This window comes from Penaeus vannamei, chromosome 30, assembly GCF_042767895.1.
Source record: "Penaeus vannamei isolate JL-2024 chromosome 30, ASM4276789v1, whole genome shotgun sequence".
NCBI lineage: Eukaryota > Metazoa > Arthropoda > Malacostraca > Decapoda > Penaeidae > Penaeus > Penaeus vannamei.
Window position 1 is genome coordinate 2,714,131 of NC_091578.1, and position 20,000 is coordinate 2,734,130.

Here is a 20,000-nt window from a genome sequence, read left to right on the forward strand (position 1 = left end):
TTCCCCTTTCCCTCGAAGCCTCCCCTCGCAGCCCCCCTCCCCTCCCCCTCCTTCGCGCGCCCCCGTGGCCTGCTGCGCCCACTGCCAAGGGGAGTCAGAACGGCGTTTCCCTCTCTTCTTACCCCTTCTCTTCGTCCTCTCCTCTTTCTTTCTTTCTTCTTCTTCTTCTTCCTCTACTTCTACTTCTTCCACCTTTTCTTCTTCTTCTTCTTCCTCTTTTCTTCATTTTCTTCTTCCTCTTTTTTCTTCTTCTTCTTCCTCTACTTTTTCTTCTTCCTCTTCCTCCTCCTTCTTTTTCTTCTTCTTCCTCTTCCCCCCCTCCTCCTTCTCCTCAACCTCTTTCCCACGGCCGGATCCCCTTTCTTCGACTGAAGCCAAAAGCCACGTGGGGAGAGAGGGGGGGGGGGAGGTTCCTCATCTTTCTCATTCTCATCTTCACCTCCTTGTAGCCATATCACTCAGGTTTCCAGCTTCGTCTGTCTATTACGAAACCTTTCAGACCTTCATCGCATCATGCTCTTTCTAATCCCCTTACCCTGTCTTTTGTCCCTTTTTTTCCCCTCTCTCCTCTCCTCTCCCTCTCTTCCAGTCCGCTCTCTCTCCCTCTCTCATCCCTTTTCCTTTACCTCTCATCTAATTAACCCCTTCTTTCATCCACTCTCACTCCTCTCACCCTTTCCCTCTCCTCTCCATCCCATTCGCTCCCCCTCCTTCTCCTCCAACCCCCCTCCCTCGGCCTGTCCCTCTCTATCTCCCTCCTCCAACCCACTACCTCCCCTTCTCCCACTTCAACCCACTCCCACTCCCTCTTTTACCCTCCATACTTCATCCCATTCCCCCTCCCCAACCCACTCCTTTCCCCTCGACCTCCACCCTCTTCACCTCACCCTTTCCAACCCACTCCACTCCCTCTCCTACCCTCCCTCCTCCAACCCACTCTACTCCCTCTCCTGCCCTCCCTCCTCCAACCCACTCCACTCCCTCCCCTACCCTCCCTCCTCCAACCCACTCCCCTTCCTTCTCCTCCAACCCACCCCCTTCCCCTCACCCCCGTCTCCTTCCCCTCGCTCTTATCAAGTTCACCTTTACCGAGCGTTTTCCCCTCGGATGTGTGACGTCCTCACAATGCGGTTAAGTGGCCGAGTTGCAATCCTTTTCCCGACACATTTTATGTACCCAACTCCTCTGTCTCCCCCCCCCCCCCCGCCCCCTTTCCCCTTGTCCTTCTCTATCCCTCCCTTCCCCTCCCCATCCCTCCCTTTCCCCGTGTCCCTCCTAGGCCCTCCCCACCCCTCCCATCCCCCGTGCCCCTCCCTTCCCCTCCCCATCCCTCCCTTTCCCCGTGTCCCTCCTAGGCCCTCCCCATCCCTCCCATCCCCCGTGCCCCTCCCTGCCCCTCTCCACCCCTTCCCTTCGCCGCCCCCACCTTTTTGCTTTGTCTCTTTCCGCCACTTAATTTTCCTTAAAATAATTAATCTTGCCTTAATTCTCAGCCGCGCTCACGACATTAAGGCGGAAGAGCCATTCTCCCTGGATCTCCGCCCATGAAAAACCCGGAGCGAGAAAATGATACGACGGGCGGGCGTGCGGGCGTGCGTGCGTGCGGGCGGGCGGGGTGGGGTGGGGGTGGGCGTCCCTCTAAGGCACGTTTGCAAGCTATATGCATTTACTTGTGTGTTTGCGTGCATGTATGTATGTATATATGTATGTACATTTATATATATACATACATACATATATACATATAAATATATATACATACATACATACATATTTATACATATATAAAATAAAAAATATATATATATACATACATATATATATATATATATATATATATATATATATATACATACATATATATACACACAAACGCACATGCATATTAAAAAAAAAAAAAAAAAAAAATATATATATATATATATATATATATATACATATATACTTACATATATCTATATACATATATATATATATATATAAAATACATACATATAAATAATACATACATACATGCATACATAAACATACATACACATAAATAATACATACATACATACACACACACGCGCGCATACACACACACACACGCACACACACACACACACACACACACACACACACAAACACACACACACACACACACACACACACACACACACACACACACACACACACACACACACACACACACACACACACACACACACATATATATATATATATATATATATATATATATATATATATATATATATATATACGTATGTATGTATAGACACACATACGCACACACGTGTGTGCGTGTCCCATCATCCACCTGAACCGGGTTAATCCGACAGCTCACGAGAAAGGTATGAATGAGAATAAATAATTCCTGACCTACGCATTCCTGTAAAATACTTAGCGTCAAAACGCCGAAGTGAATCAATAGTCAACGGTTCTACACGATTATCGACTCACAACTTTAACAAAAGCAAAGTACAATTAAGACAAGAGCCAAAATACCCGTAAAATAAGTCTCAAGGACCTGCATATCCTCACAAACACCAAATTATCATTCATCTGGACTTCGCTTCAATAAGTACTGCATATCTGGCCTCTGCAACTGACCCACGAGGAGCGAGGTGGCGAGGCTGGGCGTGAGGACCAGCTGTCGTGAGGCCCCTGGGCGGCCTGATCCCACGCCCACTGCAGGCAGGCTATCATCTTTCATGGCTGGTCTCGCCGCCCACTCACTCTTCTGATTCCCTTTTTTCTCTCTCTCTGATTCCGTCTTTATCCATTTTTCTAATTCATCGACACCTAGCTCAATCCAAATAAAAATACCTTCATAAGTAGGTCAGAAAGAGACCGAAATAAAATAAAAAAATCTGGTCCTGACAAAGGATCTTCCCCGCGCCTCCAACATAAAGACCTCACCAGCCTGGAAATCGAAAGATCAAAAATAAAAACAAATAAATAAATCACTTTGTTTATCGGGGCAACTTGGCAAAGCAGACGCGGCTATCAGCTGATCGGCCGCCAGCTGTTTTCCTCACCATCTGCAACTTGCGCTCACGACGACCTTTCAAGCGGGACTCCTGGGTTGTCAGTCCGTCTGTCTGCGTGGTTGCGTGTTTGTCTGTTCGTCTTTGCCTCTCCCTCCCCTATTCATGTGTTAAATTCCTTTTATCACTATCATCATCATTGTCATTATCATTTAAAATCACCCTCATTATCAGTATTACCATCACCATTGTTGTCAATCATCATCAACATTACTCCCGACTCGCATTCAGTTCAACCTACACATCCATTCACTAATCTACCCCCCTCCCTATCCCCTCTCCATCCCCATTCCTCCCTTTCCCTCCCCTTCCTACTCCCCTCAACGCTCTCCCGTCTTCTCCATCTTTCTCTTCTTTCCATCCTCTCCTTGCTCCTTTCCTTCGTCTCCCTCACCCTTTCCGCCCTTTAACTCCTGTGTCTTTCTCTCACTCCCATTTTTCCTCCTCCCCTCTCGAATTCCTCCCCACCCCTTTCCCTTCTCCCTCGCTCTCATTTTTCCCATCCCCTTTCCTTAGTTCGTCTCCAACCCCATCCCTCTTCTCTCTCCTTTCCTTCAACCTCTTCTCCTTTTTATCTCCCTATCTCTCTCCCTCTTTTACTGCAATGAGCCCCCATCCCTACACTTCTTCCACCTCTATCATCTCCACCACCCCCTCCACCGCTCCTCTCTCCTCCCCACTCCCCTCCTCCTCCTCCCCCTCCTTTTAGGCAGCACAACAAACCTCATCCGTCACAATTTTTCCTTGTAAGGCGAATGCTCGTAGACCCATCACTCTCACCTCCTCTTTGACTGCATCCCCTCCCCCCTCCTCCCCCTACCCTACCCCTTCCCACCTCCTCCTCCTCCTCCTACTCCTGCCCGCTCTCCTCCCCGGTTCCTCCTACCCATCCTCGACCTCTTCCTTGCGCTTCCACCCCTCCCCTCCAACTTGCTGCCGCCACCGCCTCCTCCTGACTGCCCGTCCATCACCATCATAAGGAACAGAGGGGGGATGGGAAGGAAGGGGGAGGATGGACTTAAAAAAATGTATGTATGTGCGTATACTTGAGCAAGTGTGAGTGTGTTTGTGCGCATGTGTGTGTGTGTGTGTGTGTGTGTGTGTGTGTGTGTGTGTGTGTGTGTGTGTGTGTGTGTGTGTGTGTGTGTGTGTGCGCGTGTGTGAGCGTGCATGCGTACGTATACACCTTCATCCCTCCCCCTCCCCCGACCGCAAACGGCCTCGCCCCTCCTCCCCGACGCGCCTCCATCACTGCCTCACATCCCTCCCCGACAACCCGCTCTGGCCCGAGATTAATCTGTCTCAGCATCGCCCTCAATCATCCTTTGCCTCCCCATACCTCACCTTCCTCGCGCTCACACGTTACCGCTCACACACACACGCCACGCACGCGCACACACACAAAGAAAAACACTCACGCGCACACGCACACGCACATTCGCACGCAGACGTGTGCGTACACTTACACTTTCATATTCACATGCCTTAGCACTATATCTGTTAAGTATAAGTGTATGTACATATCCCCTTCCACCTCATCTCCCTTCTCTGCCAACGCGACTACCTCCTCCTCGTCGTCGTTTCTCCTCCACCTTCGCTTCCACCTCTTTCATTTATTTCTCCTTCACCTTCTCCCCATCATCCTCCCCTTCCCACCCCTCTCCTCCTCTCTCCCCTAACCCACGCCTCCCCTTCCCACGCCCTCTCCCTCTCTCCCCCTCAACACCCCCACCTACTTCCACCCCTTCCTCCTCCCCCTCTCCCTCCCATCCCCTACCCCCTACCCCCCCCCTCTTCCCACCCCTCTCCCCTTCCCCTCCCTCGCCGAAGACGCAAGCGAAGCGCCGAGATTCCCCTCGTCTCGGGGCGCGCGCAATCAACTGAAACGACGGTCACTCGGCGACGAGAGATCCGAGAGGAGCGAGCGCCGAATAACGGAAGGAGGAAGGCGAAAGGGCCAATAAAAAGCAACGAGAGGAGACGAGGAGAAGAGAGGAGAGAGGAAAGGGGTCACGGCACGCGGAGATGAGGGGATGATGGGACGAAGGGATGCTGCGAGACGCTCTCCTCGCTGCTCACTCACCTGTGACGGATGCGCGAGTGACTGACGACTCAACTTCAGACTTCTCATCCGCGCTGAGTCATTGCCGAGCGGGGACTCGCTCTCATAACAGCGAAAACACCAATAATGAAAATGATAATGATTTTTTTACTTGTAGCGAAGATCAGAAATCGGAGACGAAATTAATAACGTTGATGATGATAGTGACAATAATAAACCACAGCAACAGTAATAACAAAAACAACACTAACACCACAAATAACTAAAATAACAGTACCAACAACATCAGAAACAAGAAAAAAAATAATCATAACAAATAGAACAAATGGTTTACGAATCGCCCCCAAAGACAGCAGAAGCGCCACCACGCCCTGCCCACCCCACACTTGCCTTCGCCAGCCACCCCAGCGCCCCGACGGACCGAGACTCTGCCGGACCGAGACTCTGCTGGACCGAGACTCTGCCGGACCGAGACTCTGCCGGACCGAGACTCTGCCGGACCGAGACTCTGCCGGACCGAGACTCTGCTGGACCGAGACTCTGCTGGATCGAGACTCTGCCGGACCGAGACTCTGCCGGACCGAGACTTTGCCGGACCGAGACTGCTGGACCGAGACTCTGCTGGACAGAGACTCTGCTGGACAGAGACTCTGCCGGACAGAGACTCTGCCGGACCGAGACTCTGCCGGACCGAGAGACTGCTGGACCGAGACTCTGCCGGACCGAGACTCTGCTGGACCGAGACTCTGCTGGATCGAGACTCTGCCGGACCGAGACTCTGTTGGACTGAGACTCTGCTGGACCGATACTCTGCCGGGCCGAGACTCTGCTGGACCGATACTCTGCCGGGCCGAGACTGCTGGACCAAGACTCTGCCGGACCGAGACTCTGCCGGACCGAAACTCTACTGGATCGAGACTCTGCAGGACCGAGACTCTGCTGGACCGAGACTCTGCCGGACCGAGACTCTGCTGGACTGAGACTCTGCCGGACCGAGACTGCTGGACCAAGACTCTGCTGGACCGAGACTCTGCAGGACCGAGACTCTGCAGGACCGAGACTCTGCTGGATCGAGATTCTGCAGGACCGAGACTCTGCCGGACCGAGACTCTGCTGGACCGAGACTCTGCTGGACCGAGACTCTGCTGGACCGAGACTCTGCTGGACCGAGACTCTGCTGGACCGAGACTCTGCTGGACCGAGACTCTGCCGGACCGAGACTCTGCTGGACCGAGACTCTGCCGGACCGAGACTCTGCTGGACCGAGACTCTGCAGGACCGAGACTCTGCTGGACCGAGACTCTGCCGGACCGAGACTCTGCTGGACCGAGACTCTGCCGGACCGAGACTCTGCCGGACCGAGACTCTGCCGGACCGAGACTCTGCTGGACCGAGACTCTGCAGGACCGAGACTCTGCCGGACCGAGACTCTGCCGGACCGAGACTCTGCCGGACCGAGACTCTGCTGGACCGAGACTCTGCTGGACCGAGACTCTGCCGGACCGAGACTCTGCTGGACCGAGACTCTGCCGGACCGAGACTCTGCTGGACCGAGACTCTGCCGGACCGAGACTCTGCTGGACCGAGACTCTGCTGGACCGAGATTCTGCAGGACCGAGACTCTGCTGGACCGAGACTCTGCTGGACCGAGATTCTGCAGGACCGAGACTCTGCTGGATCGAGATTCTGCAGGACCGAGACTCTGCTGGACCGAGATTCTGCAGGACCGAGACTCTGCCGGACCGAGACTCTGCAGGACCGATACTCTGCCGGACCGAGACTCTACCGGACCGAGACTCAGCCGGACCGAGACTCTGCTGGACCGTGACTCTGCCGGACCGACGACTCTACCGGATCGAGACTCTGCCGGACCGAGACTCTGCTGGACCGAGACTCTGCCGGACCGAGACTCTGCCGGACCAGGACGCGCAGCCGACTCAACCGACAAATAAAACGCGAATCAACGCCACCCTGATGAATCCCGGGACTCTGAGCGACGATCGAAAACCTCGGAGCCGAACGACAGCGCCGCCCCGAACGGCTTCCGAGGGCGAGCGGAGGCGAGCGGAGGCGAGGGCAGAGGGCGCGAGGGGGAAATGTGATTACGAATTGGAAATAAGAATACGGAAGCACGAACCTCTCCCGCTAGAGACTCTGCCGGAACGAGACTCTGTCGGACTGAGACTCTGCCGGACCGAGACTCTGCCGGACCGAGACTCTGCCGGACCGTGACTCTGCCGGACCGAGACTCTGCCGGACCGACGACTCTACCGGACCGAGACTCTGCCGGACTGAGACTCTACCGGACCGAGACTCTGCAGGACCGAGACTCTGCCGGACCGAGATTCTGCCGGACCGAGACTCTGCTGGACCGAGACTCTGAGCGACGATCGAAAACCTCGGAGCCGAACGACAGCGCCGCCCCGAACGGCTTCCGAGGGCGAGCGGAGGCGAGCGGAGGCGAGGGCAGAGGGCGCGAGGGGGAAATGTGATTACGAATTGGAAATAAGAATACGGAAGCACGAACCTCTCCCGCTAGAGACTCTGCCGGAACGAGACTCTGTCGGACTGAGACTCTGCCGGACCGAGACTCTGCCGGACCGAGACTCTGCCGGACCGAGACTCTGCCGGATCGAGCCTCTGCCGGACCGAGACTCTGCCGGATCGAGCCTCTGCCGGACCGAGACTCTGCTGGATCGAGACTCTGCCGGACCGAGACTCTGCCGGACCGAGACTCTGCCGGATCGAGACTCTGTCGGACTGAGACTCTGCCGGACCGAGACTCTGCCGGAACGAGACTCTGTCGGACTGAGACTCTGCCGGACCGAGACTCTGCCGGACCGAGACTCTGCCGGACCGAGACTCTGCCGGATCGAGCCTCTGCCGGACCGAGACTCTGCCGGATCGAGCCTCTGCCGGACCGAGACTCTGCTGGACCGAGACTCTGCCGGACCGAGACTCTGCTGGACCGAAACTCTGCCGGACCGAGACTCTGCCGGACCGACGACTCTACCGGATCGAGACTCTGCCGGACCGAGACTCTGCCGGACCGAGACTCTGCTGGAACGAGACTCTGTCGGACTGAGACTCTGCCGGACCGAGACTCTGCCGGACCGAGACTCTGCCGGAACGAGACTCTGCCGGAACGAGACTCTGTCGGACTGAGACTCTGCCGGACCGAGACTCTGCCGGATCGAGCCTCTGCCGGACCGAGACTCTGCCGGATCGAGCCTCTGCCGGACCGAGCCTCTGCCGGACCGAGACTCTGCCGGACCGAGACTCTGCCGGACCGAGACTCTGCCGGACCGAGACTCTGCCGGACCGAGACTCTGCTGGACCGAAACTCTGCCGGACCGAGACTCTGCCGGACCGACGACTCTACCGGATCGAGACTCTGCCGGACCGAGACTCTGCCGGACCGAGACTCTGCTGGACCGAAACTCTGCCGGACCGAGACTCTGCCGGACCGACGACTCTACCGGATCGAGACTCTGCCGGATCGAGACTCTGCCGGACCGAGACTCTGCCGGACCGAGACTCTGCTGGACCGAAACTCTGCCGGACCGAGACTCTGCCGGACCGACGACTCTACCGGATCGAGACTCTGCCGGATCGAGACTCTGCCGGACCGAGACTCTGCCGGACCGAGACTCTGCTGGACCGAAACTCTGCCGGACCGAGACTCTGCCGGACCGACGACTCTACCGGATCGAGACTCTACCGGATCGAGACTCTGCCGGACCGAGACTCTGCCGGACCGAGACTCTGCTGGACCGAAACTCTGCCGGACCGAGACTCTGCCGGACCGACGACTCTACCGGATCGAGACTCTGCCGGATCGAGACTCTGCCGGACCGAGACTCTGCCGGACCGAGACTCTGCTGGACCGAAACTCTGCCGGACCGAGACTCTGCCGGACCGACGACTCTACCGGATCGAGACTCTGCCGGACCGAGACTCTGCCGGACCGAGACTCTGCTGGACCGAAACTCTGCCGGACCGAGACTCTGCCGGACCGACGACTCTACCGGATCGAGACTCTGCCGGACCGAGACTCTGCCGGACCGAGACTCTGCTGGACCGAAACTCTGCCGGACCGAGACTCTGCCGGACCGACGACTCTACCGGATCGAGACTCTGCCGGATCGAGACTCTGCTGGACCAAGATTCTGCTGGACCGAAACTCTACTAGACCGACACTCTGCTGGACCGAGACTCTGCCGGACCGAGACTCTGCCGGACCGAGACGCACAGCCGATTCAACCGACAAATGAAACGCGAATCAACGCCACCCTGATGAATCCCGGGACTCGGAGCGACGATCGGAAACCTTGGAGACGGAACTTCAGCGCCGCCCCGAACGGCTTCCGAGGGCGAGCGGAGGCGAGCGGAGGCGAGGGCAGAGGGCGCGAGGGGGAAATGTGATTACGAATTGGAAATAAAAATACGGATGCACGAACCTCTCCCGCTAGAGACTGCCGGACTGAGACTCAGCCGGACCGAGACTCTGCTGGACCGAGACTCTGCTGGACCGAGACTCTGCTGGACCGAGACTCTGCTGGACCGAGACTCTGCTGGACCGAAACTCTACTAGACCGAGACTCTGCCGGACCGAGACTCTGCTGGACCGAGACTCTGCTGGACCGAGACTCTGCTGGTCCGAGACTCTGCTGGACCGAGACTCTGCTGGACCGAAACTCTACTAGACCGAGACTCTGCCGGACTGAGACACGCAGACGACTCAACAGACGAATGAAACGCGGATCAACGTCACCCTAATGAATCCCAGGACTGAGCGACGATCGAAAACCTCGGAGACGGAACTTCAGCGCCGCTCCGAACGGCTTCCGAGGGCGAGCGGAGGCGAGCGGAGGCGAGGGCAGAGGGCGCGAGGGGAAATGTGATTACGAATTGGAAATAAAAATACGGAAGCACGAACCTCTCCCGCGAGAGACGGAGGGTGGACTGAGCAAGTTTATGCACTGATTCGAAGAGTTATGCAAGATCAAGACAAGACAGGAAGAACTATACATGGTATATATTACAGACACTCATAAGCGCACATGTACACACGTCACATACGCATGCATTATCACACATACATAGTAACGCACGTGCACGCGCACACATGTAGAAAACTACATAGACACGGATACGAAAACAGACACACACAGAGACAAACAACAAACACGCACGGCCACGGAGCTGACAAATGAAAAATAAATACGAACCCACAAAAATCTACGGTAATGCCTCACCACTTTTCACTGTCTGCCCGGCTCACCGACTCCGTCTAAATCAAGCCCGAGAAATATGGCTTTCGGCTTCTTGCTTATAACTCTCGCTTCTCCCTCTGCAATTCCAGCAACGCGTACGTATTCGACACTTTAGCGCACGCACGCACACACACACACACACACACACACACACACACACACACACACACACACACACACACACACACACACACACACATACACAGACCCCCCTACACACATACTCAGCCCCTCCCCCCTACACAGTACAACCCCCCTCCCCCCCCCCACACACACACAGACACAGACACACACACACACATACTCAGCCCCTCCCCCCTACCCAGTACAACCCCCATCCCCCCCCACACACATACTCAGCTCCTCCCCTCCCCGCCACACACAAGAACCCTCCCCTTTCCCCTCCCCCCCAACACACAAGAACCCTCCCCTTCCCCTCCCCCCCCCAACCACAACCCCACAGACACACACGCAAACACGAAAAAAAAAACAAAAAAAAAACGTAATACGGAAGAAAACATAATCCCGACCGAACACATATCCGTCTGAATTGTGTGTTCTAATAGGTATGATCAGACGCGCGGGGGGGGAGGGGGGGGAGGGTTAATAAATACCCCCCCCCCCCTTGATTACGTATCTTTTATTCAGTCCTCCCTCGAGACGGACTGGAATTAAATTCGAGTGGTCGTTCTGCACAAATAATTCCTGTGTTTTCATTCCCTTCTCTAATTATTTGGTTAGCATTCCTTCTCTATTCTACATTCTTTTTCTAAAATTACAAAGTTATTTTCCAAGAACATTATTGACAAAAGATAAGACATGTTGATGACTGTTTCATTTTGCAAATTGAAAGGTCTGTAAGGTCGAAAATAAACAAGAGAGAATTCCACAAACGACAATAATGACATTGACCGTAAGACACGAATAGAATCGTAATCAAAGATACAACACGGGACAAATAATGATGATTTTCGTCTCGGCAATTAGAGTAATACAATCAAAGAAAGTTTTTTATCTGGAGTGAATGAATATGAGGATGAATATGATGGCAACTGAGGAAGATTATGATAAATATGGCAACTCATGATGAATAATGATGATGGCAGCTTAAGATGATGATGACGATAGTGGCAACTGATGATGATGATGATTAATAATGACAAGATGATCAGGCGAAAGATAAGGACAAGAAAAAATAAAGGAAGTGTGTGTCTGTGTGCGTGCGTGCGTGCGTGCGTGCACGTGTGTCCGTGTGCGTGCGTGCGTGCGTGCGTGTACGTGTGTGCGTGTGCGTGCGTGCGTGCGTGCGTGCGTGCGTGCGTGCGTACGTGCGTGTGTGCGTGTATACAAAATACTGGTCTCTGCGGGTCCGTGTTGGGCGCAGGAGCAAAGAGCGAGGGAGAGTCACATTGCAAGATGGTGCTGAGACGTAAATACAAAGCGTCGTAACTTGCAACCTATTGCAACAATAAAGGGTTTAATTGCCCGCATATATCTGTCTCTCTTCGCGTAAAGAGGGAAGCAAGCGGAGTCATAAAAAGAAACCCGGACCACTTTTATGAAGGAAAGATGAACACTAAGCTAGAACCAGAAAAATAAACGTGTTGATAAAGCAGCTAATAAAGAAGGAAATATCCCAATCAAAAAAAATAACATCGAAGAAGAAACACGAAAGAGGAAAGGAAAAATAAAAGAAACCATTAAAAAGTAATAATAATAAACATGTAAAAGAAACCATTAAAAAAAAACGTGAAAAAGAGCGAAAATAACACAAGAGACAAGCGCCGAAAAATACCCGAATCCCTTACCCAAATCACACCTTGGGAGGCCCGGGCGTTCGAATTAATAATGTAATCTTCAACACCATCTTGCCTCAAGGCCCGTCGGACATTCATCAAATCTTATCATCAATTTCCCCCCAAAAGTTTTAATCAGTTTTACTCCCAAGTTCCCCAAACATTTTGCAAGCCGGAGTGAAAAAAAAAAAAAAAAAAATCTGCCAGATGGTTGCGTCGCTACTGCCGCAGCTGCACTATACAAGGATCCTACAGTGTCGAGGAAAGCCGCAGCCTAATTGGTGGCAATACATGACAGCCTGACTGGAGTACTCCTCTGCAGCTGCACGAGGGGATTGCGACCCAACGCTACACCTTTTTTTTTCCTTTTTCTGTGACCTGTCATATCTGGATTGTCATGTCACTATAAAGAATGATCACAGCGCGGTACTGCACACTGCAAACAATACCCTATTTGGTACACCCTGGCAGCGGCTGCACTTCGCTCTCGCTCCTTTTATCGGGGGTCAAACGAGGGCAGCGCAGTCCGGGGACACAGCTCGGGATATCATGACGAGGCAAAAACGGCACCAACCCACAGTAATGCCCAGTGCCACGGCGCCGGAGCATCGTCAGACACCGACAACAAGCGTCACGTCTGCCATAAAACAATGAACTAACAGCCGGTTTGTTAAAATTGTGCCAGGCCCGACCCAATGAATTTTCATAAATACAGACGCAGAAATAAAGGCATATCTGTCTATATATCTGATAGATATACATCTAACTATCTCTTTGCCCGGTTGATATGCATGTCTAGCCTGATAAATATGCATTTATTTCTTTATCTATGCATGCCAAGTATACGAATATTATTTGGGTCGGACCTTGCACAATTTTAACAAACAGATGAAACTCGGAGGTGCGCTTCTGCAACTGCGCCGAGCGACCACCAGCCGGCGCTGAAGGGGAAGCAAACCCAGCCATAATACATAGTGACAGGCTCCCCATCAATATGTAGGCATATATCTGTGTGTCCGTGTACGACAAAGTCTGCATGCATAAATGCATCATGTGTATGTATGTGAATCTGAATACGTAAATAAATGAATAAATATAAAATAAACAAATTGATTTATGAATAAACACACACAATATATATATGTATATATATACATATATACATATATTCATATATATATATATATATATATATATATATATATATATACATATATTCATATATACAATATATATATATATATATATATATATATATATATATATATATATATATATATATATATATATATAAAGATAGATAGAAAGACAATATATAAGTGTATATATATGTATACATATACATAAACATAAACATATACATATACAAATACAAATAAATATCTATATTCATATTCATAAGTTTGTATGTATGCATATCACTATATGTACGGCATGTACAGCAGCATCACAAGACCGCCAACGAAGTTAATAAAGCCTCCGAATCCGATCCCCGCGTAGGCCTACCCCGCCCTCTCCGCAGCCCGGAAAATGCACGGACGTATTCCCGCTCCCTTCCCTGTGGACGAACATCTTGAACATTGCAATTGAAAGGGTTTTCTGCGGGAAAAACAATCTTCAAGAACATGTCACTCGTTTCCATCTCAACCTATCCTCTCTCTTTTTCTTCTTCTCCTTCATCCCCCCCCCCCCCCACGCTCATATCACTCGTTTCCATCTCAACCTATCCTCTCTCCCTTTCAACTTTTTCTCCTTCACCCCCCCACGCTCATGTCACTTGTTTCCATCTCAACCCTATCCTCTCTCCCCTTTCTTCTTCTCCTTCACCCCCCCACGCTCATGTCACTTGTTTCCATCTCAACCTATCCTCTCTCCCTTTCTTCTTCTCCTTCACCCCCCCACGCTCATGTCACTTGTTTCCATCTCAACCTATCCTCTCTCCCTTTCTTCTTCTCCTTCACCCCCCCACGCTCATGTCACTTGTTTCCATCTCAACCTATCCTCTCTCCCTTTCTTCTTCTCCTTCACCCCTACGCTCATGTCACTTGTTTCCATCTCAACCTATCCTCTCTCCTTTCTTCTTCTCCTTCACCCCCCCCCCCACGCTCATGTCACTTGTTTCCATCTCAACCTATCCTCTCTCCTTTCTTCTTCTCCTTCACCCCCCACGCTCATGTCACTTGTTTCCATCTCAACCTATCCTCTCTCCCTTTCTTCTTCGCCTTCACCCCCCCACGCTCCTACCCCATATTCCTCCTCTTCTCTCGACCCCTACTACAACCACGATTCCTTCTCTCCCTGCCCCTCATCCCACTGCCTATTCCTTCATCTCTTTCGCCCCTTCCGATCTCCCATTCCTCTTCTCCCTCACTCCTCCGACATCCTATTCCTTTTCTCCCTCACTTCCCTTTAGATTTCGCCCTCCACCCATTACCCCTACCCACTCCCCCTTCCACCCCTACCCTTACCCACTCCCTCTTCCACCCCTATCCCTACCCAGTCCCCCTTCCACCCCTATCCCTACCCCACTCCCCCTTCCACCCCTATCCCCTCCCCCACCCTTCCACCCTACCCTTCCCTACTCCCCTTCCACCCCATACCGTTACCCACACCCCTTCCACCCCTCCCTTACCCACTCCCCCTTCCACCCCATATCGTTACCCACTCCCCTTTCCCCCCCCCCTACCTTCACCCACTCCCCCTTCCACTTCCCCTACCCTTACCCACTCCCCCTTCCACCCCATATAGTTACCCACTCCCCCTTCCACACCCTACCCCTACCCACCCCTCCCAGACTCATTCCTCCGCTGCGAGCGCCCTCTCCCACACGCATTCCACGCCCGTTATTACACTCGACTAAAGAAGAAGAAAAAAAAACAAAGAAAAACAAAAGACAACAACAAAAAAGTACAAAACGAAAAAAAAAAAAACTATTTTATTACTGTTGTTGTTTTTTTCATTATTTTTCTCCTCTTCTCCTAACTTATTTTTGCCAAATGAACTTTGTGGATATTTCATCGGCCAGCCTGAACTTTCCTCCGAGCTGAGAGGTTTGTTTTGGTTGCGGCGTCTCATTTGGGGGAAAGGGAAGGGGGGGAGGGGTGAGGGGAAGGGGAAAGGGGGAGAGTGTGAAGGGAGGAAGGGGGAAGAGGGATGAGGGAGGAAAGGAGGAGGGGAGAGGGAGGGAAGGGGGGAGGAGAGGCAAGGAGGAGATATGAGAGGGAGGGAAGGGGGGGGGGGAGGAAAGGAAGAGATGGGACGGAAGGAGGGAGAGAAAGAAGATGGGAGGAAGGGGGAGGGGAGGAAAGGAATGGACAGAGGAGATGGAAAAGGAGAAGAGGAGTGAGGGAAGAGAGATGGGAGAGGGAGGGAGGGAAATGAGGTAAGAAAGGAGGAGACGGGAAAAGAAAAAGAGATGGGAGAGGAAGAGGAGGGAAAGGAAGTGAGAGGAGGAGGGAGGGCAGGGACGAGGGAGAGAGGGAGAGGAGGAAAGGAGATGGGAGAGGAAGAGGAGATGGGGAAGGAGGAGGGAAGATAAGCATCCAGGAAAGAAGGTGGGAAATGAGGAGGGAGGGCAAGGAAAGTCAGAGGATGAGGAGACCGGAAGGTTGAGGAGAGGGGAAAAGGGGTGAAGGAAGACAAGAGGAGGATGGGGGGGGGGGGGACTCAAGAAAAACGAGGGAAATAATTGAATTCTCCAGTTTATATGAAACCTGAAACGCCAGATGCTTATCGGGCTTTTCGGGCGCGCGAGAATGAGAATTCCCGCATAATATGTACCTGAAGGAATATGCACGAGTATTTGGGAATATATTCAAGACCATAAAAATCATTTGAAAAAATGTCTCATTTTGCCACCTTTCTAACATAAATCTTGTCAAATACATTCTCGAAGGAGTTTGGAAAAAAGGTTAAAAATCTGTATGTGTACAAAATCATACACACATTCTGACTTTTTTTTTTTTTTTTTTTTTGGGGGGGGGGCTTAAATAAATGAGAATACATTAAGCCAAAGAGCATTATCAAAAATAAATATAAAAGCACCTCATCCTGATTTGTTTCGTACATCAGCCGAATCATATTCCCGAAAGAATATTAAAAGACATCAAAGTATTTTCTTTTTCTTTTGCTTCAATCTCTCCACAAGCAAAACTCGGCCATGACCCACGACCTCAAGGTGAAGAAGAAAGCAAAAATATCCATCATCATTAAGAAGAGGAAGAAGAAGAGGAGAAAGGGGAGGAGGAGGAGGAGGAGGAGGAGGAGGAGGAGGAGGAGGAGAAGAAGAAGAAGAAGAAGAAGAAGAAGAAGAAGAAGAAGAAGAAGAAGAAGAAGAAGAAGAAGAAGAAGAAGAAGAAGAAGAAGAAGTAGAAGGAGGAGGAGGAGGAGGAGACGAAAGGATAAAGCAGAACAAGAACAAGAAGAACAAAAAAAAGAAAGAAAAACACCACATCCCCGACGCACCACTCCGTCATCACCCCCTCCCCCCACCCTCCCCCCACCGCCTCCCAAATCACCCCACGCCCTCCCAAAATCATCACAACGCACCGCCCTTGAATCGGCGAATCATCACACCGAAGATGAGCGAGCATCATCATTTGCATCACCGATCCCCGGGCCGCTCGTGAAGTGAAATCATCGTTACATCAGCCAGGGAGGGAGATCAGCCTCGCTTCAATTCCTTTTGGTTTATTTCCCTTGTGTGCGGCGGAGGGGGGGGGGCAGATTGAGAACGGATGGGGAGGGGGAGGAGGAGGGAAAGAATGAGGGGGAGAGAGAGAGAAAGAGAAGGGGGAGGGGGAGGGAAGGGGAGGGGAGAGGAGAGAGAAGGGAGAGAGAAAGGGGGAGGGGGAGAAGGAGAGATAGAGGGAGGGAAGGGAGAGAGAATGGGGGAGGGGGAGGGAGGGAATGGGTGAGGGGTGAGGGAGGGAGAGAAGGAGGAGAGAGGGGAGGGAGAGAGAGGAGAGAATGAGGAGGGGGAGAGAGAGAGAGGAGAGAGAAATGGGGAGAGAGAGAGGGAGGAGAGAGAGAGAGGAGAAGAGAGAGAGAGAAAAAGAGAGAAAGCAGGAGAGAGAGAGAGAGAGAGAGAGAGAGAGAGAGAGAGAGAGTGAGAGAGAGAGGGAGAGACAGAGAGAGAGAGAGAGAGAGAGGGAGAGAGAAAGGAGAGAGAGTGAGAGAGAGAGAGAGAGAGAGAGAGAGAGAGAGAGAGAGAGAGAGAGAGAGAGAGAGAAAGGGGGGGGGGGGCAGGGATTTATGCAACCCTATTACATGCGGCTCATAAGAACAATTACAGTCCCTGTGCATTCACAAGTGCAGTTTAATTCGCTGTAAGTAAGGAGGGAGAAGAAAGGAGATGACAATAAAGAGGAGGAAGGGCAAAGGGGAAGAAGAGGAGGAAAGGGAAGAGGAAAATGTAGAGGACAAAAAGACGGAAGTACTGAAAAGACAACCCAAACGCACAAAAAAAGATTCCCAAAGCACGTCCGCCCACGCCCACGCCCACGCGCCTCCGCGACTTAAATCTGTAATATCCACTCATCTGCCGCGTCAGGTAGAAATACGGCCATTGCAGTCATTATCGCTCTCGACCACGCGGGCATAACCCATAAAACTCGCTTTATGGCCAATAATCATGAAATAAAAGCAATATTTGGCATACAATTGCAAAGAGTAAAACCTTCCCCCGCCCCCCCCCTTTTCCCCTCCCTTGCGCCCCTTCGTCCCTGTCCTCGAGCCCCTTCTGCCGCCCTTTCGCCCTACCCCCATGCCCCTCCCCCCTCCCTCCCCCACCCCCTGCCTGCGCTCGGACAGAGGGCGAGTGCGCTGCGTCTTTGGTGCAGTACCGATATGTGTTGGTATACCTATATTTATATATATATATATATATATATATATATATATATATATATATATATATATATATATATATAAATATATACATACATACATACATGCTTGCATACACACATACATACATGCTTGCATACATATATACATACATGCTTGCATACATACATACATACATACATACATACATACATACATACATACATACATGCATGCAAACATACATACATACATACATACATACATGCTTGCATACATACCTATATATTACACATACACAGCCACATCCATGCAAAGTATCATTCAGCGTTTGCTGTATGGGCCGGAGAAGGTATTAGCGCGTGCGTACGTGACTTTGCAAAGGATGTTTAGGGCGATTACGGGATAAGCTCGCAGGCTTCTCTTAGACCCCAAAGTCGGTCCCACATCCCAGCGGACGTCGGGGACACGTTCCCTTGAACCGCGGGATGATGCGGCAGGGATGGCTCACAGCGGAGTCGTCCGGGTGAGGCGACCGCGCGCGATCCCGGGACCTTCCACGGAGGGATACCACATCTCAGATCAGATATATAGAGCATTTACATACCAAAGAAATATACACACAGAACGTACACTCTCACAAACACACGCAACATCAACAGCAACATTTTCTTGGAGGGGGAGGGCGACACGACCACAAGACGGCGACGCCGGCCACCGCGACACACGTACCCTGCGGCGGCGGGGGCGGCGACTCCGATCCCTCCTGGGCGGGCGAGCGGGCGGGCGGGCGTGCGAGCGAGCGAGCGAGCGAAGGCGCAGCAGGTATACACACTCGTCCAAACGACAATCAATGTCACGTCTGCCACAATCAGCGCAATGCCAGGCCGACGCCGGTGCCGCAATGCGCCCAGGTGACTGCAGGACGTCGCCGGTCGCTGCCAGTCCAGTGGGGAGGAGGAGGGGGGGGGGAAATGTGGGGGGGGGGAGGGGAATAGGGGAGGGGGAAATGTGGGGGAGGAAGGGGAGGGGAGGAAGGGAGAGGGAAATGTTGGGGAGGAGGGGGAGAGGGGAAATGTGGGGGAGGAAGGGGAGAGGGGAAATATGGGGGAGGAGGGAGAGGGGAACTGTGGGGGAGGAAGGGGGAGGGGGAAATGTGGGGGAGGAGGGGGAGAGGGGAAATGTGGGGGGAGGGAGGGAGGAGGAAGGGGAGAGGGGAAATGTGGGGGAGGAGAGGGGAACTGTAGGGGGGGAAAAAGGGAGGAGAGAGGGAAATGTGGGAGGAGGGAGAGGGAAATGTGGGCGAGGAGGGAGGGATGTGGGGGAGGAGAAGGGGATACACGGGGAGAGGGAAATGAAGGGAAGGGAAGAGGGAAATGGGGAGGAGGTGGTGGGGGGAAATGTGGGGGAGGAGGGGGGGAAGAAAGGGGGATCGGGGAAAGGGAAGGGAGGGGGAAATGTGGGGAGGGGAGGAACATGAGAGGGAATAGCAGGGAAATGTGGGGGAGTGGGGAGAGGGTAAGGAAGAGGCAAATGTGGGGGAGGAGGGAGAAGGGAAATGTGAGGGTGGAAGGGTAATCATATTCGGGTAAATGGAACGTGAATAGGGGGAGAGGGGGAGGGAGAGAAAGGGAGAGAGGGAAATGTGGGGGAGGAGGGAGAGAAGGGGGGAGGAGGAGAGGGAGGGAGGGGGGGAGAGAGAGGAGAGAGAGAGAGAGAGAGAGAGAGAGAGAGAGAGAGAGAGACAGAGAGAGACAGAGAGAGACAGAGAGAGACAGAGAGAGAGAGAGAGGGAGAGAGAGAGAGAGAAAATAAGAGAAAGAGAAAGAGAAAGAATAAGAGAAAGAGAAAGAATAAGAGAAAGAGAAAGAATAAGAGAGAGAGAAAGAGAAAGAGAAAGAGAAAGAATAAGAGAAAGAGAGAGAAACCGAGCCCGTCTGACGGTGAGTCTATGAAGGACGAGCAAGCACTTTTAATGTCGCCATCACGG

The 20,000-nt window shown here is 52.2% G+C and overlaps 2 protein-coding genes across 2 annotated transcripts in view; one reads left to right on the forward strand and one right to left on the reverse strand.

Annotated features, from left to right (window-relative positions):
- LOC113823244 (leucine-rich repeat neuronal protein 2) overlaps nucleotides 1-20,000 on the reverse strand; it is a gene marked incomplete in the record, with an annotated part of 847,117 nt that overhangs the window by 601,404 nt on the left and 225,713 nt on the right.
- On the forward strand, nucleotides 5,438-9,386 carry LOC138867404 (uncharacterized). Its single transcript, XM_070142788.1, has 5 exons — nucleotides 5,438-5,590; nucleotides 5,650-6,240; nucleotides 6,652-7,172; nucleotides 7,262-7,600; nucleotides 8,054-9,386. Exons 1-5 carry the CDS (start codon nucleotides 5,438-5,440, stop codon nucleotides 9,384-9,386), a joined length of 2,937 nt encoding a protein of 978 aa, XP_069998889.1.